The 26143-nt window shown below is 45.9% G+C and overlaps 1 protein-coding gene across 1 annotated transcript; it reads right to left on the bottom strand.

The window, feature by feature from the left end:
• Window positions 1–1652: 1652 nt before the first annotated feature.
• Window positions 1653–24971, bottom strand: LOC106611105 (phospholipase DDHD1-like). Its single transcript, XM_045724947.1, is given in 14 exon segments — window positions 1653–3584; window positions 3855–4052; window positions 4972–5144; window positions 5249–5313; window positions 7269–7418; window positions 7553–7628; window positions 7810–8072; window positions 8185–8291; window positions 8739–8898; window positions 8973–8985; window positions 18867–19014; window positions 19654–19782; window positions 20696–20722; window positions 24521–24971. Coding segments are annotated over 14 exon segments (2121 nt in total). The 3' UTR covers window positions 1653–3423.
• Between the last annotated feature and the right edge of the window lie 1172 nt (window positions 24972–26143).

Genomic DNA, 26143 nt, shown 5'->3' with positions numbered 1-26143 from the left:
CATAGCAACACAAATGGCTAGTTTGGCAAAGATTGAGCTGCTGTCCATTTTTTTCCATTGCATCTGCTATTCTGTACAGCAGCACGCTCTCCTGCTCCAAGTGGTTGGCGGTAAGGCATGAATCATCAGGGTTTCTGTCTCTCCTCCAGTGTTCTGCTCTCACTAGTGTCAGCTCTCCAGCTCCAGCTAAGGAGTTTGGGCCTCAGACTATGGTCTGCATTGAAACAATGTATAACCTTTCTCTCCTGCTGCTCTGACCCCCTCGTTAGAGTCTGGCAGCCGACCCATTGCCTTATAAAGGCTGTTTTAATTGCCGGGTAAACATTTGAGTCAGATGCAGAGAGCGCAGGAGAGTGGAGCTGGGACTGGTGTTGCAGAGGAGAGGAGAGAGACGGTACACTTAGGTGGAGTGGAGCTTGCTGTGGAGGGCCCTGGTCTGGTTTCGCTGTATAATGTCTGGCTTTCACACAACACTAGTGGTGTCACTAAAATAGTCTCAATCAATTCCAGACAGTTAATTACTGATGAGGAACGTGTACTGCGTCTTCTAATGAAGTTCACAACAGCATCTGTAATCAAGTGGATATGGCACTGTCCAATAGAAATGTTACTTTGTACAAATCAAATGACATATAGCCTACAATCACTGTTACGGAAAACCATCCTAGACATGGACATATAAACATACAGTTAGAAAGTATATTACAGCGTTATAGCATGGTGTACACACAGTAGTTTACAATTCACTGCCAAAGTATTTGCGTGTGATTTAACTAGGAGTTAGTACTGCACAAACTAAGAGAAGGGCAACTCAAGTACATCACCCTATAAATCCTTTCTTATAGCTCAGACATAAGGGCCACGGCAGGGCTGATCAGTAGTAACTAGTAACTGAGTAACTGTCTCATGCTAATTGCCTCATTGTTAATGGAGAGAGGAAATAGACTTGGAGAGGTCTGTGATGACCAGATTGGTCAATGGGGCCATTGTTTTACTACATGGGGAGGTATGCCATCTTGTGGACAAACCTAGAACAATGGGAATTGCAGTTTTTTGTTGTTGCATTCACTTAACTAATCCCATCTCTGCTTTATAGATATTTCTTAACTGCATTTGGATTCTACATCAGTACCACATTAGATACATAAAAAGTGTTAGGTCCACATCTTCAATCACACAAAGCTCTATTCATTAACTATGAATCAGCTATTGTGGTGTGGGTGGAAAGTATGTGTGGGGCCGAGGAAAGAATTTGATGTACGGTTCAAAGGAAACAAATAGCAGTATTGTGCTCCATCAAAACCGGGAGATGGAAACTAGCGAATCTTTCCCATTTAATATTTGGAGAATATCTTCCTGCCTCAGCCTCGTCCCAGACCTCACTCCCACACATTTAAGCACTTTTCATTCAGACAGACCAGACGGTCCAGACGTCAGTACTTCCTCTCAGATATCATCCTTGGGACATGACAGAACAACTTTAGAAGCAGCAGATGGGAGAAGAATACAGAATAAAAGAAGCCATTGTACATAAAACATTTTTTTTTTTAATAAAAAGGAAATAGCGTTTCAGATGGCAGTTTGAATCCATTTCAGGCATGGTGGGTTATTGCCCAGCTCTAGGGACAGTCACTTTTCCAGCAGAAATCCTTTCAAAATCAAACTAACAAAGTTTTAAACAGTCTTATTGAAAAAGGTTTCGTTCATTCAGTCGAGCCAGGCAATGCAGACATTCCTAGATGATGGTACCTCTCATTCTGTGGACATTATCTGAAAGGCGAAAGCGCCAGACCATCTGATCTGATTGAAGCTTCAGGATTTCAGAGGTCTGTTGGGAACACTGCAATAACCCCCAAGAGAGACACATTCACATTTAAAATGACCACATGGGATGCAAAGTGATTCAGGCATCATGTTTCTTTTTGCGAGCCATTAAAAAAGATATACTGAGATTGTTTAGTTTTGCATATTGTTCGTGGAAAAAGCATCTAAAGCTGAGTAACTCTGACCTGAAGCCCTTTACTAGTGGGAAAATGCCCTTGGATTTCAACATGCTCTGTTCATACTAGCTTAGCCACTAAGAGTGAAGCAGACAGAATAACTTAGTGACATTAAAGAGATATTTGGCCACCTGCTGGATTCCGGGATCTACGTTAACACTACTACAGATTTTAAAAAAATGGTAATGAAAAACGTATTGGATAAAAAAATATATAAATCAAAAAGAAAGGATGTATCTCGGTATCAATGCAAATAGTCGGCACCTGAAGGTCACTTTCTGTTTATTACCTTCTCAAGGTTTCTGAGAAGAGTTTCTACTGGCTTGAACCTCTGAGTGACAGCTCCTCTGTCCAACCACAGACTGAAACATTGACATGATCTCTCTTTTGATTGGACACTTGAATTGCATACAAAAGGAGCTTATCAGACTTCAGACTATCCATCTGAACTGAACTGATTTCACCTGTGTTTTGGTTAGATTGAAAATTTGCCCTGTAACATAAAATAGAGGCTACATTTCAGATCGCCGTACAGGGATCTACATTATTCCTGGTAGGACTAGAAGACAAACTTAATGACAATAAGGTAAGTTACACTTATCAAGCTCGACTTTCACATGGATGTACGTCTGTCACTTGAATGTCCTACTGACATTGTGTGAGCGTCATCTGAACGTCAAGCCGTTGTTCCTCACTCACTGGAGCCAAAGATGTACCTCATAACAAAAACAAACAGTTTGCCACACAGCACCATTCAATTATTAAACCAAAGACACATTTTACACCATGCCCAAACCAGACGCGTCACATGCTTTGCAAAATAAATGTACACATACATGTTATTCAATCATTGCACCCATACTGCCAACAAGCGTCTGCGTTGCCAGGCGCTAAAATAAAAGTTGATTCTATTTGTGATGCAGAACGCGCTGCAAGTTCTGCCTCTCCCATCTTCTCATTGGTTTTTAGAAGCATATACCCACGCGCCATCTTCTCATTGGTTTTTAGAAGCATATACCCACGCGCCATCTTCTCATTGGTTTTTAGAAGCATATACCCACGCGCCATCTTCTCATTGGTTTTTAGGAACATATACCCATGTGGGTGATTGAAAGATGAATTGAGGTCAGTTGTGGTGATGCACCTTATTATGAATGCTAAGTTGCCAATCTCCATATAAAGTCCAAAGAAAAAGAAGCCTGGATTGAGAGATGACTAGAAACGATTCGGTTGACCGTTTTATGTGTGGATTAATTGTAGGAGTAGAGGACCTTGCAATTCAGATCAAATAACAACTCAATGTTTATATCCCAGGACAAATTAGCTAGCAACTGCAAGCTAGCTAGCTAAATTGCCATAAATGTTTAATACTTTCGACCTGTCCCCAAATTAATATAGTTGGTTCAGAGTTTGTTTTGATATTTCATCCTGCGTGTCGTGATTGTGTTTGGTGTGGGGGGACAAAATCAATTTGGGTGATAAAGATGCTGTATTGTGTGAGTGTGGACATGGAGTCTGTGTGTTTACTCTGGGTCAGGACTGTCTTCTGTGGGTGGCGGCACGTTGGCCTGCGCTCTATTTCCACTGTAGAACAGAGATAGATTTACTGTGAGAATACATTTTAGACCATCTACTGTATACTGCACAAACTTAACTGCTACAGATTCAAAAGGGTACTTAACTCTGATGTGAATTAGCATTATGTATTCATTCTCCTTTTTCTATATATAAAAACTCTGGGGGGGGGGGGGGTTCAAGGGTGGCAAATATTATGAAAAGGCACTTGTTATGACATGGACTACAATACAATTATTCCTGAAAGTGTAATTGGGGTTGAAATGTAGCTGAACTAACCTGAGGGGTCTATGAGGGTGGAGGGAGACTGGGACAAGGTGGACGGAAGGCCGTAAGCTGATTGGCTGTCGACTGTCCTCTTCGGCTCCTCTCCCTCTGGGGTCCCGCCCTCGATGCCAAAGGACACTCCGGAGGGCGCGGAGCGGGAGAACCGGGAGAACAGTATCCCTCCTATCCCCTTCCCTATACTGGCCACTCCTAGAGCGAGACGTAAAGGCAGCGAGAGAGAACAAGACACAGAGAGAGGGGAGAGAGATTCATTTTAGACAGGGTGCGACAAAGGTGAGTGAAGTCGACCCTCGACTCTAGACATCCGGGTCGCCTCCCCGGCTCCGGCTTAACGGGTTTTGTAAGTAATAGAACGTCAGTTTGGCATAGAGGAACTATGTCACTACCTTATCCGCTTTGAATAAATAGTATCTAGCAAGATGAAGAGATTATTTTTAATGAGTGCAACTAACTTCACTAAAACCGCTGCAAAGCTTTTCCCTGCCAAATTTGGTTTCCAATCGTGACGTTCTGGCATGTCTGCCTCGTGATTTGTTGGGAGAGTTGTCTGTCGGAAGAGGATCCACCCTCTTCCGCTTATGAAAGTTGCCAAGAGTCCGTCATTGAAACCAGACCCTAGTCTGTTGCCTAGGGTGGAGGTTTGGAGACTAACCCAGTAGTACGGCTCTGGTCTTTACATGCTCTCTCCACAAGATGGCAGTGTTGCCTATGTCATAAATGATCCAACAAGTGGGTCTGTGATGGAAATACTGTTGAGTGAGTCCAATAATAGACGTCAACTCCATCACAAGATGCTGGGTACATGCTGATGTACTTTTGAATGGAACAATCTGCTTTGTCTGCTCAGGACATGTTGTGGTGTCTAGAAATATCTGCTGTACAAATGATTGACTGTAAAATCTATGGGAACCTGCTGAGTGAGGTAATCTTACAATGAAGTTTAATTATTTCCCTTCTAGCTTTGGACCACCTCGAGTTTGAATCTGCATCATGTGCACAGGTAATGAAGGCACTCATATTCAAATATTTAAGGTAATAATAATGTGCATGGTGATTTAAGGCAAAAAGGTTCTATACAGAGAATCAACCAGAGGACTGACAGACGTACCCAGGATGCTGGCCTTGCCCATGCTGGCGATAGACTCTCCGTAGTATTTCCTGGCCAGAACAGGGGAAGTGGAGGGGCTGGGGATGCTCTCTGTGTCTGACGTCGGGTCCTTCTGTGGGTTGATGAAGGTTGGCCGGATCTCATCATATGGCGTGGGGTCTACAGCACTACACCTGGGAGAAGAAAAACACCTGTCACTGTCCATACAGAAGGTAGTAGTTTCAGCAGTTTATGTGTAACATACAGATTCACCTTGGGAGAATGAATGATCTCTTACCAGTGTATCTGTGCAGGTGTAATGTTGCTCTAATGTTTAAGGATGAGGGGCTTCATTCTGTAGGCCTGCAGCAAGGACAAACCATTCACAGTCAGTCTAGCACCTTGTCTTTCCTCTGGTCAGGAAAAAACCCTGGGTCTAATCCTCCTGTAAGGGAAATGTTAATGTTTGTGATATTCTTATAACTAATTTCTGTGTTCCATTCATGTACTGTTCTAAATAACTCATTTCTGTGTTCATGCAAGTGGCTGACTGTACAAATCCTCACTATCAGTAGCTGCAATTTGGCAGTAGGCCCAGATCTTGTTTTGAGAACAAACGAAAGATCTCAGTTTGAAGGTCTCAGCTTAGAGAGGAGAAGCCTCGTGAGGTATTTGCCTGTCACATGTTCTGAACCAGTATTGGTCGGTCACATGTTCTGAACCAGTATTGGTCTGTCACATGTTCTGAACCAGTATTGGTCTGTCACATGTTCTGAACCAGTGTTGGTCGGTCACATGTTCTGAACCAGTGTTGGTCGGTCACATGTTCTGAACCAGTATTGGTCGGTCACATGTTCTGAACCAGTATTGGTCGGTCACATGTTCTGAACCAGTATTGGTCGGTCACATGTTCTGAACCAGTATTGGTCGGTCACATGTTCTGAACCAGTATTGGTCGGTCACATGTTCTGAACCAGTGTTGGTCGGTCACATGTTCTGAACCAGCATTGGTCGGTCACATGTTCTGAACCAGCGTTGGTCGGTCACATGTTCTGAACCAGCGTTGGTCGGTTTACATGTTCTGAACCAGCGTTGGTCGGTTTACATGTTATGAACCAGCGTTGGTCGGTCACATGTTCTGAACCAGTTTCGGTTTTGAGCTCGGTCACATGTTCTGAACCAGCGTTGGTCGGTCACATGTTCTGAACCAGTGTTGGTCGGTCACATGTTCTGAACCAGCGTTGGTCGGTCACATGTTCTGAACCAGCATTGGTCGGTCTACATGTTCTGAACCAGCGTTGGTCGGTTTACATGTTCTGAACCAGCATTGGTCGGTTTACATGTTCTGAACCAGTATTGGTCTGTCACATGTTCTGAACCAGTGTTGGTCGGTCACATGTTCTGAACCAGTATTGGTCTGTCACATGTTCTGAACCAGTATTGGTCGGTCACATGTTCTGAACCAGTATTGGTCGGTCACATGTTCTGAACCAGTATTGGTCGGTCACATGTTCTGAACCAGCGTTGGTCGGTTACATGTTCTGAACCAGCGTTGGTCGGTTTACATGTTCTGAACCAGCGTTGGTCGGTTTACATGTTCTGAACCAGCGTTGGTCGGTCACATGTTCTGAACCAGCGTTGGTCGGTCACATGTTCTGAACCAGTGTTGGTCGGTCACATGTTCTGAACCAGTATTGGTCGGTCACATGTTCTGAACCAGCGTTGGTCGGTCACATGTTCTGAACCAGCGTTGGTCGGTCACATGTTCTGAACCAGCGTTGGTCGGTTTACATGTTCTGAACCAGCGTTGGTCGGTTTACATGTTCTGAACCAGCATTGGTCGGTTTACATGTTCTGAACCAGTATTGGTCGGTCACCTGTTCTGAACCAGTATTGGTCGGTCACATGTTCTGAACCAGTATTGGTCGGTCACATGTTCTGAACCAGTATTGGTCGGTCACATGGATGAAAAAAAACGGTAATGATTCATTATGCTAAATCATGCAAATATAACTTGTCTGTGTATAGCCGTATGGGACTGCCCAGACAGAGCTCCTGATTGACATGTGTACTGTGGTGCATTGAGTTGGTTGGAACCTCTCCAGTGTGCTGACAATAAACTGAATGACTAATTTAAGATTGACTTCGAGTGTCCCTGTGTAAGAATTTTCACGACAATCCATAAGATGATGAAGGCTCTTAGATGAGCTGTGAGGTAAGGAGAATGGCAGGGCTAGAGTGAGAGAGACAAAAAACCGAAGTGATTCAGCCCTCCAGGACTGTAAATAATAGTGTGTGTGTTTGTCTCTGTGTCTCACTACGGGGTCTGTGGGGTCAAAGACGTTGAAGAGCCTCTGGCAGATGGACCAAGGCAGAATGTGGTCCTGTTCTCCACTGTTCCCTGGTCTAATCCCTCTCAGGGCCAGGAACACCGCCAGGGGAGAGCCCATACAGAAGACATTCTCCACCTCGGGAAGAGGAGGAAACAGACACCATCTTTCCTTCAGTAATTTGCTTAGTCATCTTGTCACTTTCTGCCATTATCACCCTGGATCTTGTGTCCCGGGTTGAAGGGATTGCTTTTGAGCAGTTAGCAGTGTACCTTCAATTTCAGAGCAGGGGGTGCTAGTGGTTTGGAGGCCTCCAGGCCTTGAAGCTGATCTTCCAGCTCTCGTAACCTGAGGAGTAGAGAGTGAGTTTCAGTAATACTGTTAGTATTCAGACCATTATCAAAATACCTACACCACTCACACCCCACTCCTTCCTACACACACACACTCCCTAACTGTCTGTAGACACAGTTTAGGTGGCAATCTCAACTGTGACAGAGAGACAAACACACACCACCACCCTGCCTACCGGTTCCTAGTGAGCTGCAGCTGCTCCAGCAGGCGTCTCTCCCCGTAGGAGACACATCTCAGGTCCAGCTCCTCCTCCAGCTCCTGGTGCTCCTGCAGACTGAACCTCACCTGGTCCCAGCCTGTCATGATGTCAAAGATGATCACGCAGCCCAGGGAGTGCGACACCATGGACACCTTGCCCCCCTTCTCCTCAAACTCAGTGTTCCTGGAGCAGAACAGGGCGTAGAGGCGGTTCAGCTCTGATGTTAGGCCCCTGGTGATCTGGAGATAAAGAAAGGGTGGTATCAATTAGCCAGGGCCAATACGGTTGTCAAGTCAGATGAGGGCTTAAACCCAATGTGTGTGTGTGTGTGTGTGTGTGTTTCAGTCTCACCTCGTCTCTGTACAAGGGACTGGTGTAGTACATAATGTCCATGGCACTGCTGTTGAGCAGGTCTCTCAGTCCTTGCACCTTGTCTGGGGTGATGGAGTCCACCTTATCTACAGATTCACACGATTCAACCATCAATAACATATACAAATATATGTCTGACTGTGGATAGTTTTTATGAGTAAGCCTTTGTTTATCCTCTATACTTCTACAGATCTATTTGTATTAAGATCAACCTTCCATTCACTTGGCTAAAACCGTTAAGGCCTAAGACCTGTATAGATATTGAATACTCAGTACTGTATGTGCATCGTAGACAGAATAGGAAATAAAGGGCGTAGGAGACAGGACAGGAGTAGGGCAGAGGACAGCACATGGAACTCCATGTAAGAGATGTAGCCTAGCCGTCTGGCTTGTGGTTCCACAAGTGTGACCTAAATTCACCATGCCATCACAAGGTGGGTGTCACCTCCTGGAAGCTAGTGGACGACAGCCGCTGCTCTCTCAGCTCAATTGGGATCGAGGACACACTGCGCACGAGCAAACACACCCCTTACCCCCATCCAGTGCCAGTTTGGAGCGCCACTCCACAGGCAGGAAGTCCACATACTCCTCTGTGAGCTCTGAAAAGTGCTCCTCCTCCATCTTCCTTACTGCCTCTCTTAGCCTGGACACAGACACGGATGACAAAGACGACACACACAGACAGTTTACTTGCTATGTGCATAAGAATAGTTTCTTGCTGTTCGGTCTTGAAAAGGGTCTTATTCTCTGGCTAGCCTTTAATCTACGTGTCCTAAATCTCTAAAAACAGAGACAAACAGCGCATCAACCCAACATCACATTTCATTGCAAGTAATCATCCTCGCAGCAGGCTACCAGACGGTACCTCATTACCGCTGGGTGAATGAATGAATAGCTTTACAATGTGGTCCATACACTGTCTAGTCTACCCCTCTCCAAATCAACCAGGGAATCCTTTGTGCCTTGTGTTTGCTCTGCCTTTCACTTAATGACTGTGTTTGAGAGGGATGACGTGTGTCCATTTCACCACTCACTGACGCAGTCCATTTACTCTCAATGGCTGCTAGCAGGCTACGTTAGTACTATGTTAGATACACAAACAATGGGAGAGTGGCTGCTGTTGACATAACAGGGACGACCTGGGAGTGACATCGGCCTTAGGTGAACTGGTCTGTGACTCTGCCTGTCACTAATGCAGACTTTCATGCAGTCTGTCTGGTGGGCTTCTATGCACCTGTATAGTAGGCTTTTATGCTAAAGAGGCTAGCAGGATAACCTAGTGTGGGCTAACACAGTTTATCTCAAGTGGCTAACTGGTGAATGGGGTCACAGTACAGGCTTTAATGGTCTTAACGCAAACCCCCTTTGACACATGAGGATCATACAGAGAGGCTGTCCTTACTGCCCTGCCACCCAGAACAAGCAGCCATTATTGTTAGTGGAGAGGTGAGAGGTATGGAAGGAGAAGTGAGGTGAGAGGTATGGAAGGAGAAGTGAGGTGAGAAGTATGGAAGGAGAGGTATGGAAGGAGAAGTATGGAAGGAGAGGTATGGAAGGACAGGTGAGAGGAGAGGTATGGAAGGAGAGGTGAGAGGAGAGGTATGGAAGGAGAAGTATGGAAGGAGAGGTGAGAGGAGAGGTATGGAAGGAGAAGTATGGAAGGAGAGGTGAGAGGAGAGGTATGGAAGGAGAAGTATGGAAGGAGAGGTGAAACGAGAGGTATGGAAGGAGAAGTATGGAAGGAGAGGTGAGAGGAGAGGTATGGAAGGAGAGGTGAGAGGTATGGAAGGAGAGGTGAGAGGAGAGGTATGGAAGGAGAGGAGAGGTATGGAAGGAGAGGAATGGAAGGAGAGGAGAGGTATGGAAGGAGAGGAGAGGTATGGAAGGAGAGAGGAGAGGTATGGAAGGAGAGAGGTGAGGTATGGAAGGAGAGGTGAGGTATGGAAGGAGAGGAGGAAAGAGGAGAGGTATGGAAGGAGAGGTGAGAGGAGAGGTGAGAGGAGAGGTATGGAAGGAGAGGTGAGAGGAGAGGTATGGAAGGAGAGGTGAGAGGAGAGGTATGGAAGGAGAGGTGAGAGGAGAGGTATGGAAGGAGAGGTGAGAGGAGAGGTATGGAAGGAGAGCTGAGAGGAGAGGTATGGAAGGAGAGCTGAGAGGTGAGGTATGGAAGGAGAGGTGAGAGGAGAGGTATGGAAGGAGAGGTGAGAGGAGAGGTATGGAAGGAGAGGTGAGAGGAGAGGTATGGAAGGAGAGATGAGAGGAGAGGTATTGAAGGAGAGGTATGGAAGGAGAGGTGAGAGGTATGGAAGGAGAGGTGAGAGGTATGGAAGGAGAGGTGAGAGGTATGGAAGGAGAGGTGAGAGGTATGGAAGGAGAGGTGAGAGGAGAGGTATGGAAGGAGAGGTGAGAGGAGAGGTATGGAAGGAGAGGTATGGAAGGAGAGGTGAGGAGGAGAGGTATGGAAGGAGAGGAGAGGTATGGAAGGAGAAGTATGGAAGGAGAGGTGAGGTGAGAGGAGAGGTGTGAGAGGAGAGGAATGGAAGGAGAGGTGTGAGAGGAGAGGTATGGAAGGAGAGATGAGAGGAGAGGTATGGAAGGAGAGGTGAGAGGAGAGGTATGGAAGGAGAGATGAGAGGAGAGGTATGGAAGGAGAGATGAGAGGAGAGGTATGGAAGGAGAGATGAGAGGAGAGGTATGGAAGGAGAGGTATGGATAGAGGGGGAGGAAGAGAAAAGATGGTGGTAGGTCGAGAGAGAGATAGAAAGGAAGAGTGTTGTCAATTGAAAGTGTTTGAGTGGTTGTGACATACGAGAGCGAACCAAGCCTTTAGAGATAGAGGAGAGAGAGAAGAGAGCTGGCTAGATGAGGCTGGTCTTTTCTCTAGGCCTGATGGAAGGCCAATAGCCAAATCCCAGCAGTGTAGAGAATGAGGCTTAGAGTGAGCTGGCCTGACTTGGTCTACTTTAGCTACCTGCTTAATGGCCCTAAGCCCGCGGCGGAGAGAGAGACACAGCACCCTCTGTGTTACTCAGGTCGTTGTGTTATTCCAGAACCTGCGGTAATATATACAGCTTGAGAGCTATAAGTAGGTCTCATCTGTCTGGGTACCTAGAATAGGTCTTATACAGTAGTAATAACACAGGAATACTCAGAATACTGCAGGTACAGTTTAATACATTACATGACCAAATGTATGTGGACACTTGTTCGTCGAACATCTCATTCCAAAATCATGGGCATTAATTGTTTCAGGGACTTGCTTCCATTCAGCCACAAGCATTAGTGAGGTCGGCCACTGACGTTGGATGATTAGGCCTGGCTCGCAGTCTGTGTTCCAATTCATCCCAAAGGTGTTCAATGGGGTTGAGGTCAGGGCTCTGTGCAGGCCAGTCAAGTTCTTCCACAGCAATCTCGACAAACCATTTCTGTATGGACCTCGCTTTGTACACAGGGGCATTGTCATGCTGAAACAGGAAAGAGCTTTCCCCAAACTGTTGCCACAAAGTTGGAAGCACAGAACCGTCTGGGATGTCATTGTATGCTGTAGCGTTAAGATTTCCCTTCACTGGAACTAAGGGGCCTAGCCCGAACCATGAAAAACAGCCCCTTACTGTTATTCCTCCTCCACCAAACTTCACAGTTGGCACTATGCAGTCGGGCAGGTAGCGTTCTCCTGGCATCCGCCAAACCCAGATTCATCCGTCGGACTGCCAGATTGTGAAGTGTGATTCCTCACTCCAGAGAACATGTTTCCACTGCTCCAGAGTCCAATGGTGGCGAGCTTTACACCACTCCAACCAACGCTTGGCATTGCACATGGTGACCTTAGGCTTGTGTGAGGCTGCTCGGCCATGGAAACCCATTTCATGACGCTCCAAACGAACAGTTCTTGTGCTGACGTTGCTTTAACCATATCTACATGTACATACTACCTCAATCAGCCCGACTAAATGTAGCCTCGCTACTGTTATTTTTCACTGTCTTTTTACTGTCGTTTTTGTTTCTTTACTTACCTATTGTTCACCTAATACCTTTTTTGCACTGGTGGTTGCTCTGTAAGTAAGCGTTTCACTGTAAGGTCTACACCTGTTGTTGTATTCAGCACATGTGACAAATAAACTTTGATTTGATTTGATTTCCAGAGGCAGTTTGGAACTCAGTTTGGAGCAGACGGCATGATTTTTACGCATTCTGTGAGCTTGTGTGGCCTACCACTTCGCAGCTGAGCCGTTGTTGCTCATAGACGTTTCCACTTCACAATAACAGCACTTACAGTTGACCGGGGCAGCTCTAGCAAGGCAGAAATTTGACAAACTGACTTGTTGGAGGTGGCATCCTATGACGGTGCCACGTTGAAAGTCACTGAGCTCTTCAGTACGGGCCACTCTACTGCCAATGTTTTCCAATGGAGATTGTAAGGCTGTGTACTCGATTTTTTTTTACACCTGTCAGCAACAGGTGTGGCTGAAATAGCCTAATCCACTAATTTGAATGGATGGCCTACATACTTCTGGCCATGTATTGTATCTATTAGCTATGTAACGGTTCACCAAGCCCACGGTTCGGTACGCATTGAGGTTTTGGGGGGGTCACGGTTCAGTTTCAGGACAGTGGAAAAATTAAATGGCATTCACAATGTTCAGCATTCACAATGTTCAGCATTCACAATGTTCAGCATTCACAATGTTCCTTGCATTGTCTGTTGTGACTGGAGCATTATGTTGGGCCTCAAGTTTCCACTCTAATGCTGCGTCTGCGACCATGTGGGAGGTGGGAGGTCGTAATATCACTTAGGCGCATTCATGTGATTTGAACTTGTTGAGAAATGCTGATTGGCTAATGGCCAACAAGTTGTGTCAACCACAAACTAGAAGTACAGATATCATGCTTGTAAACAAATTACAGAGTTAAAAAAATACATTCATAGATTGCTTTTTATAAATAATGTTTTGTTGCATTTAACTGTCAAAAAAGCTGTTAGAGGCCATTTCCTTAGTAGGTGATGTCAGAGGTCAGCATGTGGAAGAAGTGGGTGATAGAGGAGTTTCCCATTAGTTTTAACCAGTTTGAGGCCCATTCAAGTGGATTTTTCCCAGTCGTATGTGGTAAATTCCCACTTTCCACTTGGTTACGAACGCACCATGACACTGCCTCCTTCAGTGCAAGATGCGGACTCTCATAAAGGTGGTGTGTCTGTGGCACGGTACATCTCCCACTCCGGGAAATGTGACATGCTGTCACTGTTAAATAAGCGCAACACAGGGTGCATTGGCCAATTAATTAAAAACTTTGACTTTGGTTTGCTTAGAATAGAGCAGGTACTACCTGTTTGCTGAAATGGGTGCAAGAGGGAAGTTCATAACGTGTCTTAAGCACTTTCACAAGGTGCTAAAACCCCTTTCTCAGCCATCGAGAATGGGCACATATCAGCAGCTATAAACCAAAGTCGGTAAAAAATATAAAACATACTCTACCTATCGCTCTTGTAATTTCTTTGGCCCAGTCAGAATCAGCTGCCAAGGGCAAGCTTGAATGCAGAGGGGAGACAATGTGTTGTTTCTTTGCGTTTCCGTCTTACTCTGATGGTAGGAATACTGGGGTGATGACGTAAATGGGTCAACATGTTTGAGGTGCTGGTAGCTGCATAATCTATTCTCGTTGAGCAACATACTATTAAAAAGGAAAAATGTTGGTATTTGTTTCATTAGTCCATTGTTGACATGGCCTCAAAATGTTTTGCATGTGAGTAATCACGTTTTCAGGATACTGTATGTAACTTTCAAAATACAGAAATCATCCCTGTATGATGCTGCGTTTTACATCATATACGCGGCATAATTTGATGCAAACAGCATCATACGGGGATGATTTCTGTATTTTGAAAGTTGCATATCTTGAAAACGTGATTGCTGACAAGCAAAACATTTTGGGACCATGTTAAATGTGCAACAAGAGGGGAAAAAATTAAATTAAAAAATAACTCTGGACCACCTTTACTCCACACACAGAGACACATACAAAGCTCTCCCTAGCCCTCCATTTGGTAAATCTGACCTCCTGAATTCTGCTTACAAGCTAGAATTAAAGCAGGAAGCAACAGTAACTCGATCAATAAAAAAGTGGTCAGATGAAGCCGATGCTAAGCTACAGGAATGTTTTGCTAGGACGGACTGGAATATGTTCCGGGTTTCCTCTGATGGCATTGAGGAGTACACCACATCAGTCATTGGCTTCATCAATAAGTACATCGATGACATCGCCCCCACAGTGACCGTACATACATACCCCAACCAGAAGCCATGGATTACAGGCAACATACACACCGAGCTAAAGGCTAGAGCTGCTGCTTTCAAGGAGCGGGACCAGAACCCGGAAGCTTATAAGAAATCCCGCTATGCCCTTCGACGAACCGTCAATACAGGACTAAGATTGAATTGTCCTACACCGACTCTGACGCCCGTCTGATGTGGCAGGGATGCAAACCATTACAGACTACAAAGGGAAGCACAGCCGAGAGCTGCCCAGTGACACGAGCCTACCAGACGAGCTAAACTACTATGCTCACTTCGAGGCAAATAACACAAACATGCATGAGAGCACCAGCTGTTCTGGAAGACTGTGTGATCGCGCTCTCCACAGCCGATGTGAGTAAGACCTTGAAACAGGTCAACATTCACATGGATTACCAGGACGTGTATTGCGAGCATGCACTGACCAACTGGCAAGTGTCTTCACTGACATTTTCAATCTCTCCCTGTCCGAGTCTGTAATAACATGTTTTAAGCAGACCACCATAGTCCCTGTGCCCAAGAACACTAAGGTAACATGCCTAAATGACTACCGACCCGTAGCACTCACGTCTGTAGCCATGAAGGGCTTTGAAAGGCTGGTCATGGCTCACATCAACACCATTATCCCAGAAACCCTAGACCCTCTCCAATTAGCATCCCGCCCCAACAGATCCACAGATGATGCAATCTCTATTGCACTCCACACTGCCCTTTCCCACCTGGACAAAAGGAACACCTATGTGAGAATGCTGTTCATTGACTACAGCTCAGCGTTCAACACCATAGTGCCCACAAACATCATCAATAAGTTAAGGACCCTGGGACTAAACACCTCCCTCTGAAACTGGATCCTGGACTCCCTGACAGACCACCCCCAGGTGGTGAGGGTAGGTAACAACACATCCGCCACGCTGATCCTCAACACAGGGGCCCCTCAGTGGTGCGTGCTCAGTCCGCTCCTGTACTCCTTGTTCACTCATGACTGCACGGCCAGGCACGACTCCAACACCATCATTAAGTTTGCCGATGACACAAAAGTGGTAGGCCTGATCACCGACAACGACGAGACAGCCTATAGGGAAGAGGTAAGAGACCTGGCCATGTGGTGCCAGGACAACAACCTCTCCCTCAACGTGATCAAGACAAAGGAGATGATTGTGGACTACAGGAAAAAGAGGACTGAGCACGCCCCCATTCTCATCGATGGGGCTGCAGTGGAGCAGGTTGAGAGCTTCAATTTCCTTTGTGTCCACATCACCAATAAACTAACATGGTCCAAGCACACCAAGACAGTCGTGAAGAGGGCACTGAAAAGATTTGGCATGGGTCCTCAGATTCTCATAAGGTTCTACAGCTGCACCATCGAGAGCATCCTGACTGGTTGCATCACTGCCTGGTATGGCAACTGCTCGGCCTCCGACCGCAAGGCAATACAGAGGGTAGTGGGTATGGCCCAGTACATCACTGGGGCAAAGCTTCCTTGCATCCAGGACCTCTATACCAGGCGGTGTCAGAGGACTCCAGCCACCCTAGTCATAGACTGTTCTCTCTGCTACCGAACGGTAAGCGGTACCAGAGCACAAAGTCTAGGTCCAAGAGGCATCTAAACAGCTTCTACCCCCAAACCATAAGACTACTGAACATCTAATCAAATGGATACCGAGATTATTTGCATTCCCCCCCTTTTACACCGCTGCTACTCTCTGTTGTTATCATCAATGCATAGTCACTAATAACTCTACCTACATGGAAATATTACCTCAATTACCAACTAACCGGTGCCCCAGCACATTGACTCTGTATCGGTACCCCCCTGTATGTAGTCTCGCTACTGTTATTTTACTGCTGCTCTTTGATGACATGTTACTTTTACTTCTTATTTAAAACTGTTGGTTAGAGGGGCTCGTAAGTAAACATTTCACTGTAAGGTGTATTCAGCGCATGTAACTAATACAATTTGATTTGCTGAGGTAGTCACCTGGAATACATCTCAATTAACAGGTGCCTTGCTAAAAGTTAATTTGTGGTATTTCTTTCTTTCTTAATGTGTTTGAGCCAATCAGTTGTGTTGTGACAATGGTAGGGGGCGTATACAGAAGATAGCCCAATTTGGTAAAAGATCAAGTCAATATTATGGTAAGAACAGCTCAAATAAACAAAACGAAACGACGGTCCATCATTAAGGCATGGTCAGTCAATCCATCAGTCAATCCGAAACTTTGAAAGTTTCTTCAAGTGCAGTCGCAAAAAACATCGGGCGCTATGATGAAACTGGCTCTCATGAGGACCGCCACAGCAATGGAAGTCCCAGATTTACCTCTGCTGCAGAGGATAAGTTCATTAGAGTGACCAGCCTCAGAAATTGCACGGCAAATAAATGCTTCAGAGTTCAAGTAAAAGACACATCTCAACATCAACTGTTCAGAGGAGACTGTGTTAATCAGGCCTTCATGGTCGAATTGCTGCAAAGTCGTCACTAATAAAAGGACACCAATAAGAAGAGACTTGCTTGGGCCAAAAAACACAAGCAATGGACATTAGAACGGTGGAAATTTGTCCTTTGGTCTGGAGTCCAATTTGGAGATTTTTGGTTCCAACCGCCATGTCTTTGTGAGACGCTGTGTGGGTGAACGGATGATCTCTGCATGTGTATTTTCCACAGTAAAGCACGGAGGAGGTATGGTGCTTTGCTGATGACATGGTCTGCGATTTATTTTGAATTCAAGGCACATTTAACCAGCATGGCTACCACAGCATTCTGCAGCGATACACCATCCCCATCTGGTTTGGGCTTAGTGGGACTATCATTTGTTTTTCTACAGGACAATGACCCAACACACCACCAGGCTGTGTAAGGACTATTTTACCAAGAAGGAGAGTGATGGAGTGCTGCATCAGATGACCTGGCCTCCACAATCCCCCCCGCACTCAACCAAACTGAGATGGTTTGGGATGAGTTGGACCACAGAGTGAAGGAAAAGCAGCCAACAAGTGCTCAGCATGTGGGAACTCCTTCAAGACTGTTGGAAAAGCATTCCAGGTGGAGCTGGTTGAGAGAATGCCAAGAGTGTGCAAAGCTGTCATCAAGGTAAAGGGTGGCTACTTTGAAGACTCAAATATAAAATATACACTTTGATTTGTTTAACACTTTTTTGGTTACTAAACTCAGCAAAAACTCTCACTGTCAACTGCGTTTATTTTCAGCAAACTTAACATGTGTAAAATTGTGTATGAACATAAGATTCAACAACTGAGACATAAACTGAACAAGTTCCACAGACGTGTGACTAACAGAAATGGAATAACATGTCCCTGAACAAAGGGGGGGTCAAAATCAAAAGTGACAGTCAATATCTGGTGTGGCCACCAGCTGCATTAAGTACTGCAGTGCATCTCCTCCTCATGGACTGTACCAGATTTGCCAGTTCTTGCTGTGAGATACCCCGCTCTTCTACCAAGGCACCTGCACGTTTCTGGACATTTCTGGGGGGGAATGGCCCTAGCCCTCACCCTCCGATCCAACAGGTCAAAGATGTGCTCAATGGGATTGAGATCCGGGCTCCTCGCTGGCCATGGCAGAACACTGATGTCTGGTGAGGATCTGCCTTACAACAGGCCTCCAAGCCCTCAGTCCAGCCTCTCTCAGCCTATTGTGGACAGCCTGAGCACTGATGAAAGGATTGCGCGTTCCTGGTGTAACTCGGGTAGTTGTTGTTGCCATCCTGTACCTGTCCCGCAGGTGTGATGTTCGGATGTACTGATCCTGTGCAGGTGTTGTTACACATGGTCTGCACTGCGAGGACAATCAGCTGTCCATCCTGTCTCCCTGCAACGCTGTCTTAGGCGTCTCACAGTACGGACATTACAATTTATTGCCCTGGCCACATCTGCAGTCCTCATGCCTCCTTGCAGCATGCCTAAGGCACGTTCACGCAGATGAGCAGGGACCCTGGGCATCTTTCTTTTGGTGTTTTTCAGAGTCAGTAGTAGTTTTCAAAACTGTGACTTTAATTGCCTACCGTCTGTAAGCTGTTAGTGTCGACCGTTCCACAGGTGCATGTTCATTAATTGTTTATGGTTCATTGAACAAGCATGGGAAACGGTGTTGAAACCCTTTACAATGAAGATCTGTGAGGTTATTTGGATATTTACGAATTATCTTTGAAAGACAGGGTCCTGAAAAAGGGACGTTTCTTTTTTTGACTTTACATGATTCCATATACATTTTAATGAGGCTGTAACTTAACAAAATGTGGAAAAAGTCAAGGGGTCTGAATACTTTCTGAATGCACTGTATTTGGAAAGTATTTAGACCCCTTGACTTTTTCCGGTGACAGACAGAGACAGACAGACACACACGAGTGCACTCACATGCCAGTGTTCTTGATGATGCGTCCCGTGTCCATCTTCTGTCCAATGCCGTGGACCACGAAGACAATGTATGTGGTCTGGGGGGGCTTGTCCTCCAGTGAGGCCTCCTCCACGTAGCCCCGGTGGAGCCACGTACCACTGCTGGAGGCTGGGGGGTGGCGTGGGAGGGGAAATGGTCAGGAAAATCAAAGGCTCCCAACAGTAGGCAATTGCACATTGCCCAGATTTTACCCAACAGCAGTTTGTTGATGAATGTTTCCTTAATTGCCTTGAATCATAATTACCTTGATTTAAGGAAAGCCTCAATCATAGGAAACATTCAATTTCACCCCCTGCCACAATGAATTGACAGAACATATACTAGACATAGATGGTGATGAACATCGTAGATCCTCCTATATTTGAAAGGAACATTGGGGTGACAGTTTACGTGGGACAGTAGGTGACTCTAGGCCTCCCACTGTGTGTGTGGCCCTGCAAGCTTTCCTTGCTAACACTGCTCTACACACTAAGCCAATGGGATTTTCTGCTTGCCATCTGGCCAGCACAGCGCTAAGGATATTTCCAGCGACCGTGGGTTTGTGTGTCATTCAGAGGAGATTGAGGTAACTCCTGCCAGATCCACCTCTTAATCTTCACCAACTTTGATGGAAATATGGAGCTTCTCCAATCCGGTCTCATCTCCACAAGTGACCGCCGAGGAGGTTGTGTCTAGCTAGGGGTTTACTGGTATTGGGGTGGGGAAGGGGGGGGGTGTGCAACAGAAGAGTGGTCAGTCAGCAGTGACCTTTGGAGAAGCCCAGTTTCTGGGTGACTGTGCGGGCGATCTTGGAGGTGGTGGCATCGCTGTAGAGGTAGACCTCGTCCACACTGTGCCAGTCCACGTGGGCACGACTCAACTTCAGACTATGGACAGCTGCAGAGGGAGGGAGGGCAGAATAGGGGAAGGAAAGAGGGAGGATTGGGGAAAGGAGGGAATGATGGAGGAACGAGAGAGAGGTAGGAAGGGATGGAGAAAGGGAAGCATGAGAGGAAGAGGGAATGAGAAGAGAGAGCAAGCAGAAAAAGGAGGTGAGGAAAGATGAACAAATGACGGGCGAGAGAGAAAATACACTCATCAAAAGGGTGATTACAAACTCCTAATTTTGCATTCAACTCAACAAGGAGAAAGTTTGGTCTAGTCTAGCGGTCGATCAAGTAAAGACTAGTGCATTGATCTGCAGAGAGTTACTAGAGAACCAGAAAATAACATATTGTAGAAGCACACAGGTTCACAGAGTCTGCATATTTCAACTATTTCCCGCCCATGTATTGCTTTCCCGCCCATGTATTGCTTGAGTGTCATTGACTGTGTACAATAGACAATGTGAGATACTACAGTACCACACAAGTCCCCAGTGGGGCTCCATGGTAATCTCCGATGTGGATGGGCTACACTGAGGCTGTGCAGAACATATCCTTGACAGAGGACTATATTATATTCCAGCCTTGTTATCTTAGTGGGCACACAACAACAGGGTAAGTAAGAGTGGAAATATGGCATGTATAGTCTAAACAGGGGGAGCGGAATTGGAAACGGTTAGCTGAAAACAAGAAAGATAAATTAAACCAGTTGACTGGGGTGAGCCGGTCACATTGAGGTTTGAATGACACTTCAGACAATGTAATGTGAAGAGGTGACCGGTTATTTTGACACACCAGTCACCAGACCGAACCCTGCGGTGCTCACAGCCAATCAGGAGGGATTAGAAGGACAGTGTTATAGAGTCCAGGGCAAAGGGATTCAAAGGAGAGGTGGACATTAGGGGGACTTTCCCAGTGACCTGTACTTGTGTAGGCCTCATCCTTGATGTGTCCTCTCAGGGAAGAGAAAGACAGAGAAAGAGGATAAAAAGAGAAATGTGAGACATCAAAGCTTCCTCTGTTTGAATTTCTTCTGTGACTGCCGCCTTTACATTGTGCCAGCCTGGGAAGGAGAGACAGAGAGAGAAAGAGGGAAAGAAAAAGAGAAAGGCAGAGAGAGAAATAAAGACACAGAGAGAGACACAGACAGAGTGTGAGTGATGAGGGGGCCACTTCGCATGAGTGTCACGCCGGTATCACTGCCTCTCCAGAGCGTTCGCTTCCTCAGATCGTGTCCAGATCACTGCTGGTGCGGTGTTCAGCAAACTCAAATAATGCACAGTCAGCTCCGTCCGATCTACAGAGCAGGGGTGACCGAAGCCTGAAATCACCTCTTCTTCCTCTTTCTCTCCATCCTACCACCTCCTAATATGAGGCATCTGAGGATAGAGTTCCAGAACCAAAAGGGGGACTAGAAGTGTTTCTGTGACAGTCACACGGTGGAGTAGTAAAGCAGGGCCTTCCAGTTCTAATTTCATCCTCGTGGTGAGGACTGAGGAACAGTCATGGGTACTTCGGTTGATCAGTTTCCATTTGGGGCCCCTCCTGATGAGGGGAAAGTGATTCAGATCCAAAATGACAATGAAATGACAAGCAGAGGCTCAGGAGTTAACCAATGAAGAAGCTGTGTTATAGGTAGTAGTTTCCAGGTAACCCATCAGGGATAAGAGAGGAGGGATGTGCAGAAGGCATGGAACTGAATCCCAAACAAGCATCTTTTGACAAAGTGAAAAGAAAAATCAATCCAGTCGATGGTCACGAGAATCGATTGCATTGGAAAACCTGAGGGTAAAAATATTTCAGCATTACATTACATTTACGTCATTTAGCAGACGCTCTTATCCAGAGCGACTTACAAATTGGTGCATTCACCTATGATATCCAGCGGAACAACCACTTTACAATAGTACATCTATATCTTTTTTTGGGGGGGTTAGAAGGATTACTTAATCCTATCCCAGGTATTCCTTAAAGAGGTGGGGCATTGCAAAACTTTGCACCAGGTTAGAGTAGCACATTTTCATTTGAAATCACTTGGGATAACAAGCATGCTTCACAACAAGTATCACACCAAGGTTGGGATCAATTCCACTTTCTAATTTATATGGAATTGACAAACCTGGTGGCGGCGGCGGGCGGCAGGGATATAATGATCTGGGGAGTACAGCAGGGAAAGACAGAACCTTACCACTTAGCCTACACCTACTGAGTCCACTGTAAAACAGGATGTCTTTAGGAGGCAGGAGGTACTCAGTAGTACCCATCAGCCAGCCATCATATAAATAAGTCATGGCTGACTGGGTGGGGAATGGAAAAGGTGCTCATGTTGCCAAATGAGATGGGAAATGAGAATGACTGAGGCTCCTAGAGACAGCATCCTGTTTTACAATGCAGCCCAGACCAGGGCAAGACAGAGCAGAGCAGGGAGAGATAGGGAGGAGAGCCGGGATCAAAGCACACCAGAGGATCTAGCAGTCAAACACCGAGAGGTTAAGAAGTTTACATGGGAGGCTTCCCAACTACGCCCCGGAGAGCCAGGGAGGGAGAGGGAAAAGAAGAAAGAGTTGTAGATAGATTTAGAGACAGTGTGAGAGACCAACAGCTAGAACTAGAGCGAGAGAGAATGACAGTAAGAAAGAGAGCGAGAAAGACAGCCTCTTGCATCTTTGTACCTGAGGTAGGGAATTATGTCACTAAACTAGGGCAAAAGTGGTGCTATTGTTAGGATGCTACTCTACTCAGCACTGTACTGTCTACTTTAATTGGCATGGGAGAGTTACAGTTTGACAATTATGCACAAGGCCTAACTATGGCCTGCCAAACATCTCAGCTATGTTCCTAGCCTTGTAGAGCCACATAGGGAGTACACTACTCCGTGTTAGTTTTCTACGGTTGCGTTCATTAGGAACAAAAACAGCAGAGAACATTTTGTGCCAACTGAATGCAACCCATGTCTTTCCAGGTTACCAGACTGTAACTTACTGCATGTGGATACTCGGGCTAGTTTAACTGAACTCTGCAGACAGTGCAGAGACTCTTATTGCCAGCGATAGAGGAACCGTTATTCCATCCATAGAGGCAATGTTTGACCTTAGATTGCAGACTGCAGTCTATGGGGGCCCGAATGGCGACTCTGTTGCCTCTAAAAGAGAGTTTCGTTCATTGTCTGTGCTCACACTGCTACAGGGAAGAAAAGGCGGAGAAGGGGAGGATTTCTGGAGAGACAGCTTATTAAGCTCAGATCCATAGTTTTCCTATGTGGATTTCGAGAGCCTGGAAGGATGTTACTAGCTAACTGACGCTCCACCTACTTAGCTCTACCTCCACTAACAGACAGACCGGAGCAAGATCCTCCAAAAGTCCAGAAAGCAGCTGCAGCAGTAATTATGACAAACTCTGCATCACAGAAAGGGGGAAGTTCTAGCAACTAGGCCCAATTTAAACTAAATGAGTGAGGAGGAGTCTAATCTAGATCCGGTTCTTCTAGAGCGGGTTGGGATGTCTAACTGGGTTTTGAACGAAGATCTAGTTCAATTGAAACCTAAGATCTAGAGGGAGGATGGAGTATAGCAGATATGTAGGAGATAATGTAGGAGATAAAAAAGGCTGGCGTTACAGTACCTTAGCAGCGCTTGCAACATTTAGTTGTAGCATTCGGCTGATATCCACTCCATTTGAAAAGAAAGGGGAGGTAGAAAGGGGGCAGGTGGGAGAGAACTAACAACCAAGAGACAGACATACATACATACATACATACATACATACATACATACATACATACATATATATATATATATTTGCAAAAATGTCTAAACCGGTTTTTGCTTTGTCATTGTGACGGCAGGGTAGCCTAGTGGTTAGAGCGTTGGGCTAGTAACCGAAAGGTTGCCAGTTCGAATCCCCAAGCTGACAAGGTACAAATCAGTCTTCCTGCCCCTGAACAAGGCAGTTAACCCACTGTTCCTACGCCATCATTGAAAATAAGAATTTGTTCTTAACTGACTTGCCTAGTTAAATAAATATTGTGTGTAGATTGAGGGGAGAAACGATTTAATCAATTTTAGAATAAGGTTGTAACATATCAAAATGTGGAAAAAGTCAAGCGGTCTGAATATTTTCAGAATGCGCTATGTATGTGGCCCATATTTGTGCATTAAGGCCTATTATAGACAGAGACAGATTGCATAGTAGACGTGAATGAATTATGGTGACATCATGCCCTGCGACCTCTGATCTCGTGTGTGTGCTGTACACACATTCCTGTAGTGACCTGTCCACACAGTCTGCAGCCTCTCATTGGAGAGATATGCAACAGGAATTAAGACCAGATATTATGGACACCACTCAACATCTGGCACCGAGGCGTTTGCTTGCCAGTGGGAGATGAATAGCACTTGGCAACATGGGTTTTTGACTCAAATATTTTAAAGGGTCACTAACCCTCTTACACACATTGGTTTGCAAGCAAAAAAATCATGAATGCGTGGCATATAAGTAGGAAAGAGGAAGCTTCCTATTGATACTTACGATTCCAATACACAGGATAGCATTCTCTGTCTTTGACATCCACCTCATACAGCCCACCCCTGACACATACACTACATTGATGTTTACTGAATCAAGGTCTCTTTCGTCTGTGGAGTCCGTTCTCTCCATCGAACCCCTGTCCTATGGACCCTAGTTCTCGGCTCCAGCACTGGCCCAGCTCGCTCGACTCCGTTCGACCCCCCCCCCAGTTGTCGCTTCCACACCGCTTGTATTCTCTTCCTCATACCCTTCATCCATGCCCACAAAGCCCTGGCGCTTGGTCATGCCAGAGTTCCGTTCGCATAATTTACGGAACATGACCTCCATTTTCAGGGAGTCGTGTCCAACGAAAGGCTTCCAGGTTTTTTTGTCCTCCTTGTAAAACCACCGCACCTCTTCGGGTCCCAATTCTGTGACAATCTTGTTATACCGGTGCCTTGAACTACTCGATCGAGTCCTCTTTATCCTTTCCAACACCGGGGCGACGTTCCGGTCATTTTCACTGAAATATTGAGCACCGGACTCTATGGGCTCTATGGGAGGACTCCGGTTGTTGTGACACCCGGGGTAAGCCTCCTCTAGGCCCAGTATCATACCACCCGGGAGAACCCGGTGGCGGCCTCGCGGCAGGTGCCTATCCAGACCTGGCTGAACCGAGTGCATCCCCGCCTGCATCGTTTTGCCCATAGGCTCTTCATAGCAGCACACAAATACATTGTTTTCCAAGTCCCAGTCTGTGTTGTCGTTACCAACAGATGAAAAAACCCGGTTCATAGGGCTCGGTGGAGAACTGCTTAGCAAAGACATATTATTTGTAAAACTGCTCGACATAACTATTGAGCAAGCTAGCTTGTCATTAGCTAGCTAGCCGACCTCTATGCAGTAATCAGAAAGCAGCCTTGGTGCTGGCATCTGCTATAGCTGAGCTTCTAGCTAAATCCAACTACTTGTTTCGAATCCTCTTCGCTATTCCGGTTAAAACATGTATAGTTGAATGTCACCATGTTGCTAAAAGAATTGCTCCATATTCGAATTAGTTTTGATGGGAGGAATCACTTGAAGCCATTGTGGTCTGGTCAGTGGTTGGGTTGTAAGTTATTTCAGTTTTGCCCAAAGGATTGTGTTGTTAGTGTCTGCCTCTTCTTCAATTAGGTTTAACGACGGTTGGTGTCCAATAAATGATGCATTACGGCCACCTACTAGACTGGAGTACAACTCCCTTATACTTTGATAAAATACTTACATTCCATTCCTGCAGTACAGTTGATAACCATTGCTATAAATGCTAAAAATCCAATCTTACTGAAACATATATCTGTTGTTGGCCTATCCCTCTGTACTGGTACAGATCTAATACTCACACCACTCCTCTCAGGATCCCTCCCCCTTGACCCATCTTCCTCTACTTTCTTCACTGCCTCAGCATATGATAACTTCTGCACTACTCTAACCCTGGAAACCTCAACCTGCCTCACTCGCACAGGACATTTCTAATCCCCAGCCCCATGGGCACCCCTAAAATGAACACATACCGCTACTTTCCCAATGCTACACATTCCTTTGTCTCATGCCCTTCTGCACACTTCTCACACCTAGGAACCTCCCTCCTACACACTGCTGCCACATGCGCATAAGCTTGACACCTGTAACAACGTAATGTATTCGGCACAAAAGCTTGTACAGGATAAGTTATATATCTTAACATCACTTTGTCGGGCAAAGACTCAACATCAAAACTCAGAAGAACAGACAATGACTCTTCTGTTACCCTGTCTGCGTCGCACCAAACAACGAGCATCACAAATACCAGGAATCTTCCCCTTCAGTTGGTCATCTTTCACATTACC

Source organism: Salmo salar, chromosome ssa09 (genome assembly GCF_905237065.1).
Source record: "Salmo salar chromosome ssa09, Ssal_v3.1, whole genome shotgun sequence".
NCBI classification, from domain to species: domain Eukaryota; kingdom Metazoa; phylum Chordata; class Actinopteri; order Salmoniformes; family Salmonidae; genus Salmo; species Salmo salar.
The sequence above is the reverse complement of the archived record's forward strand: the minus strand, read 5'-3'. Positions and strand labels throughout refer to the sequence as shown.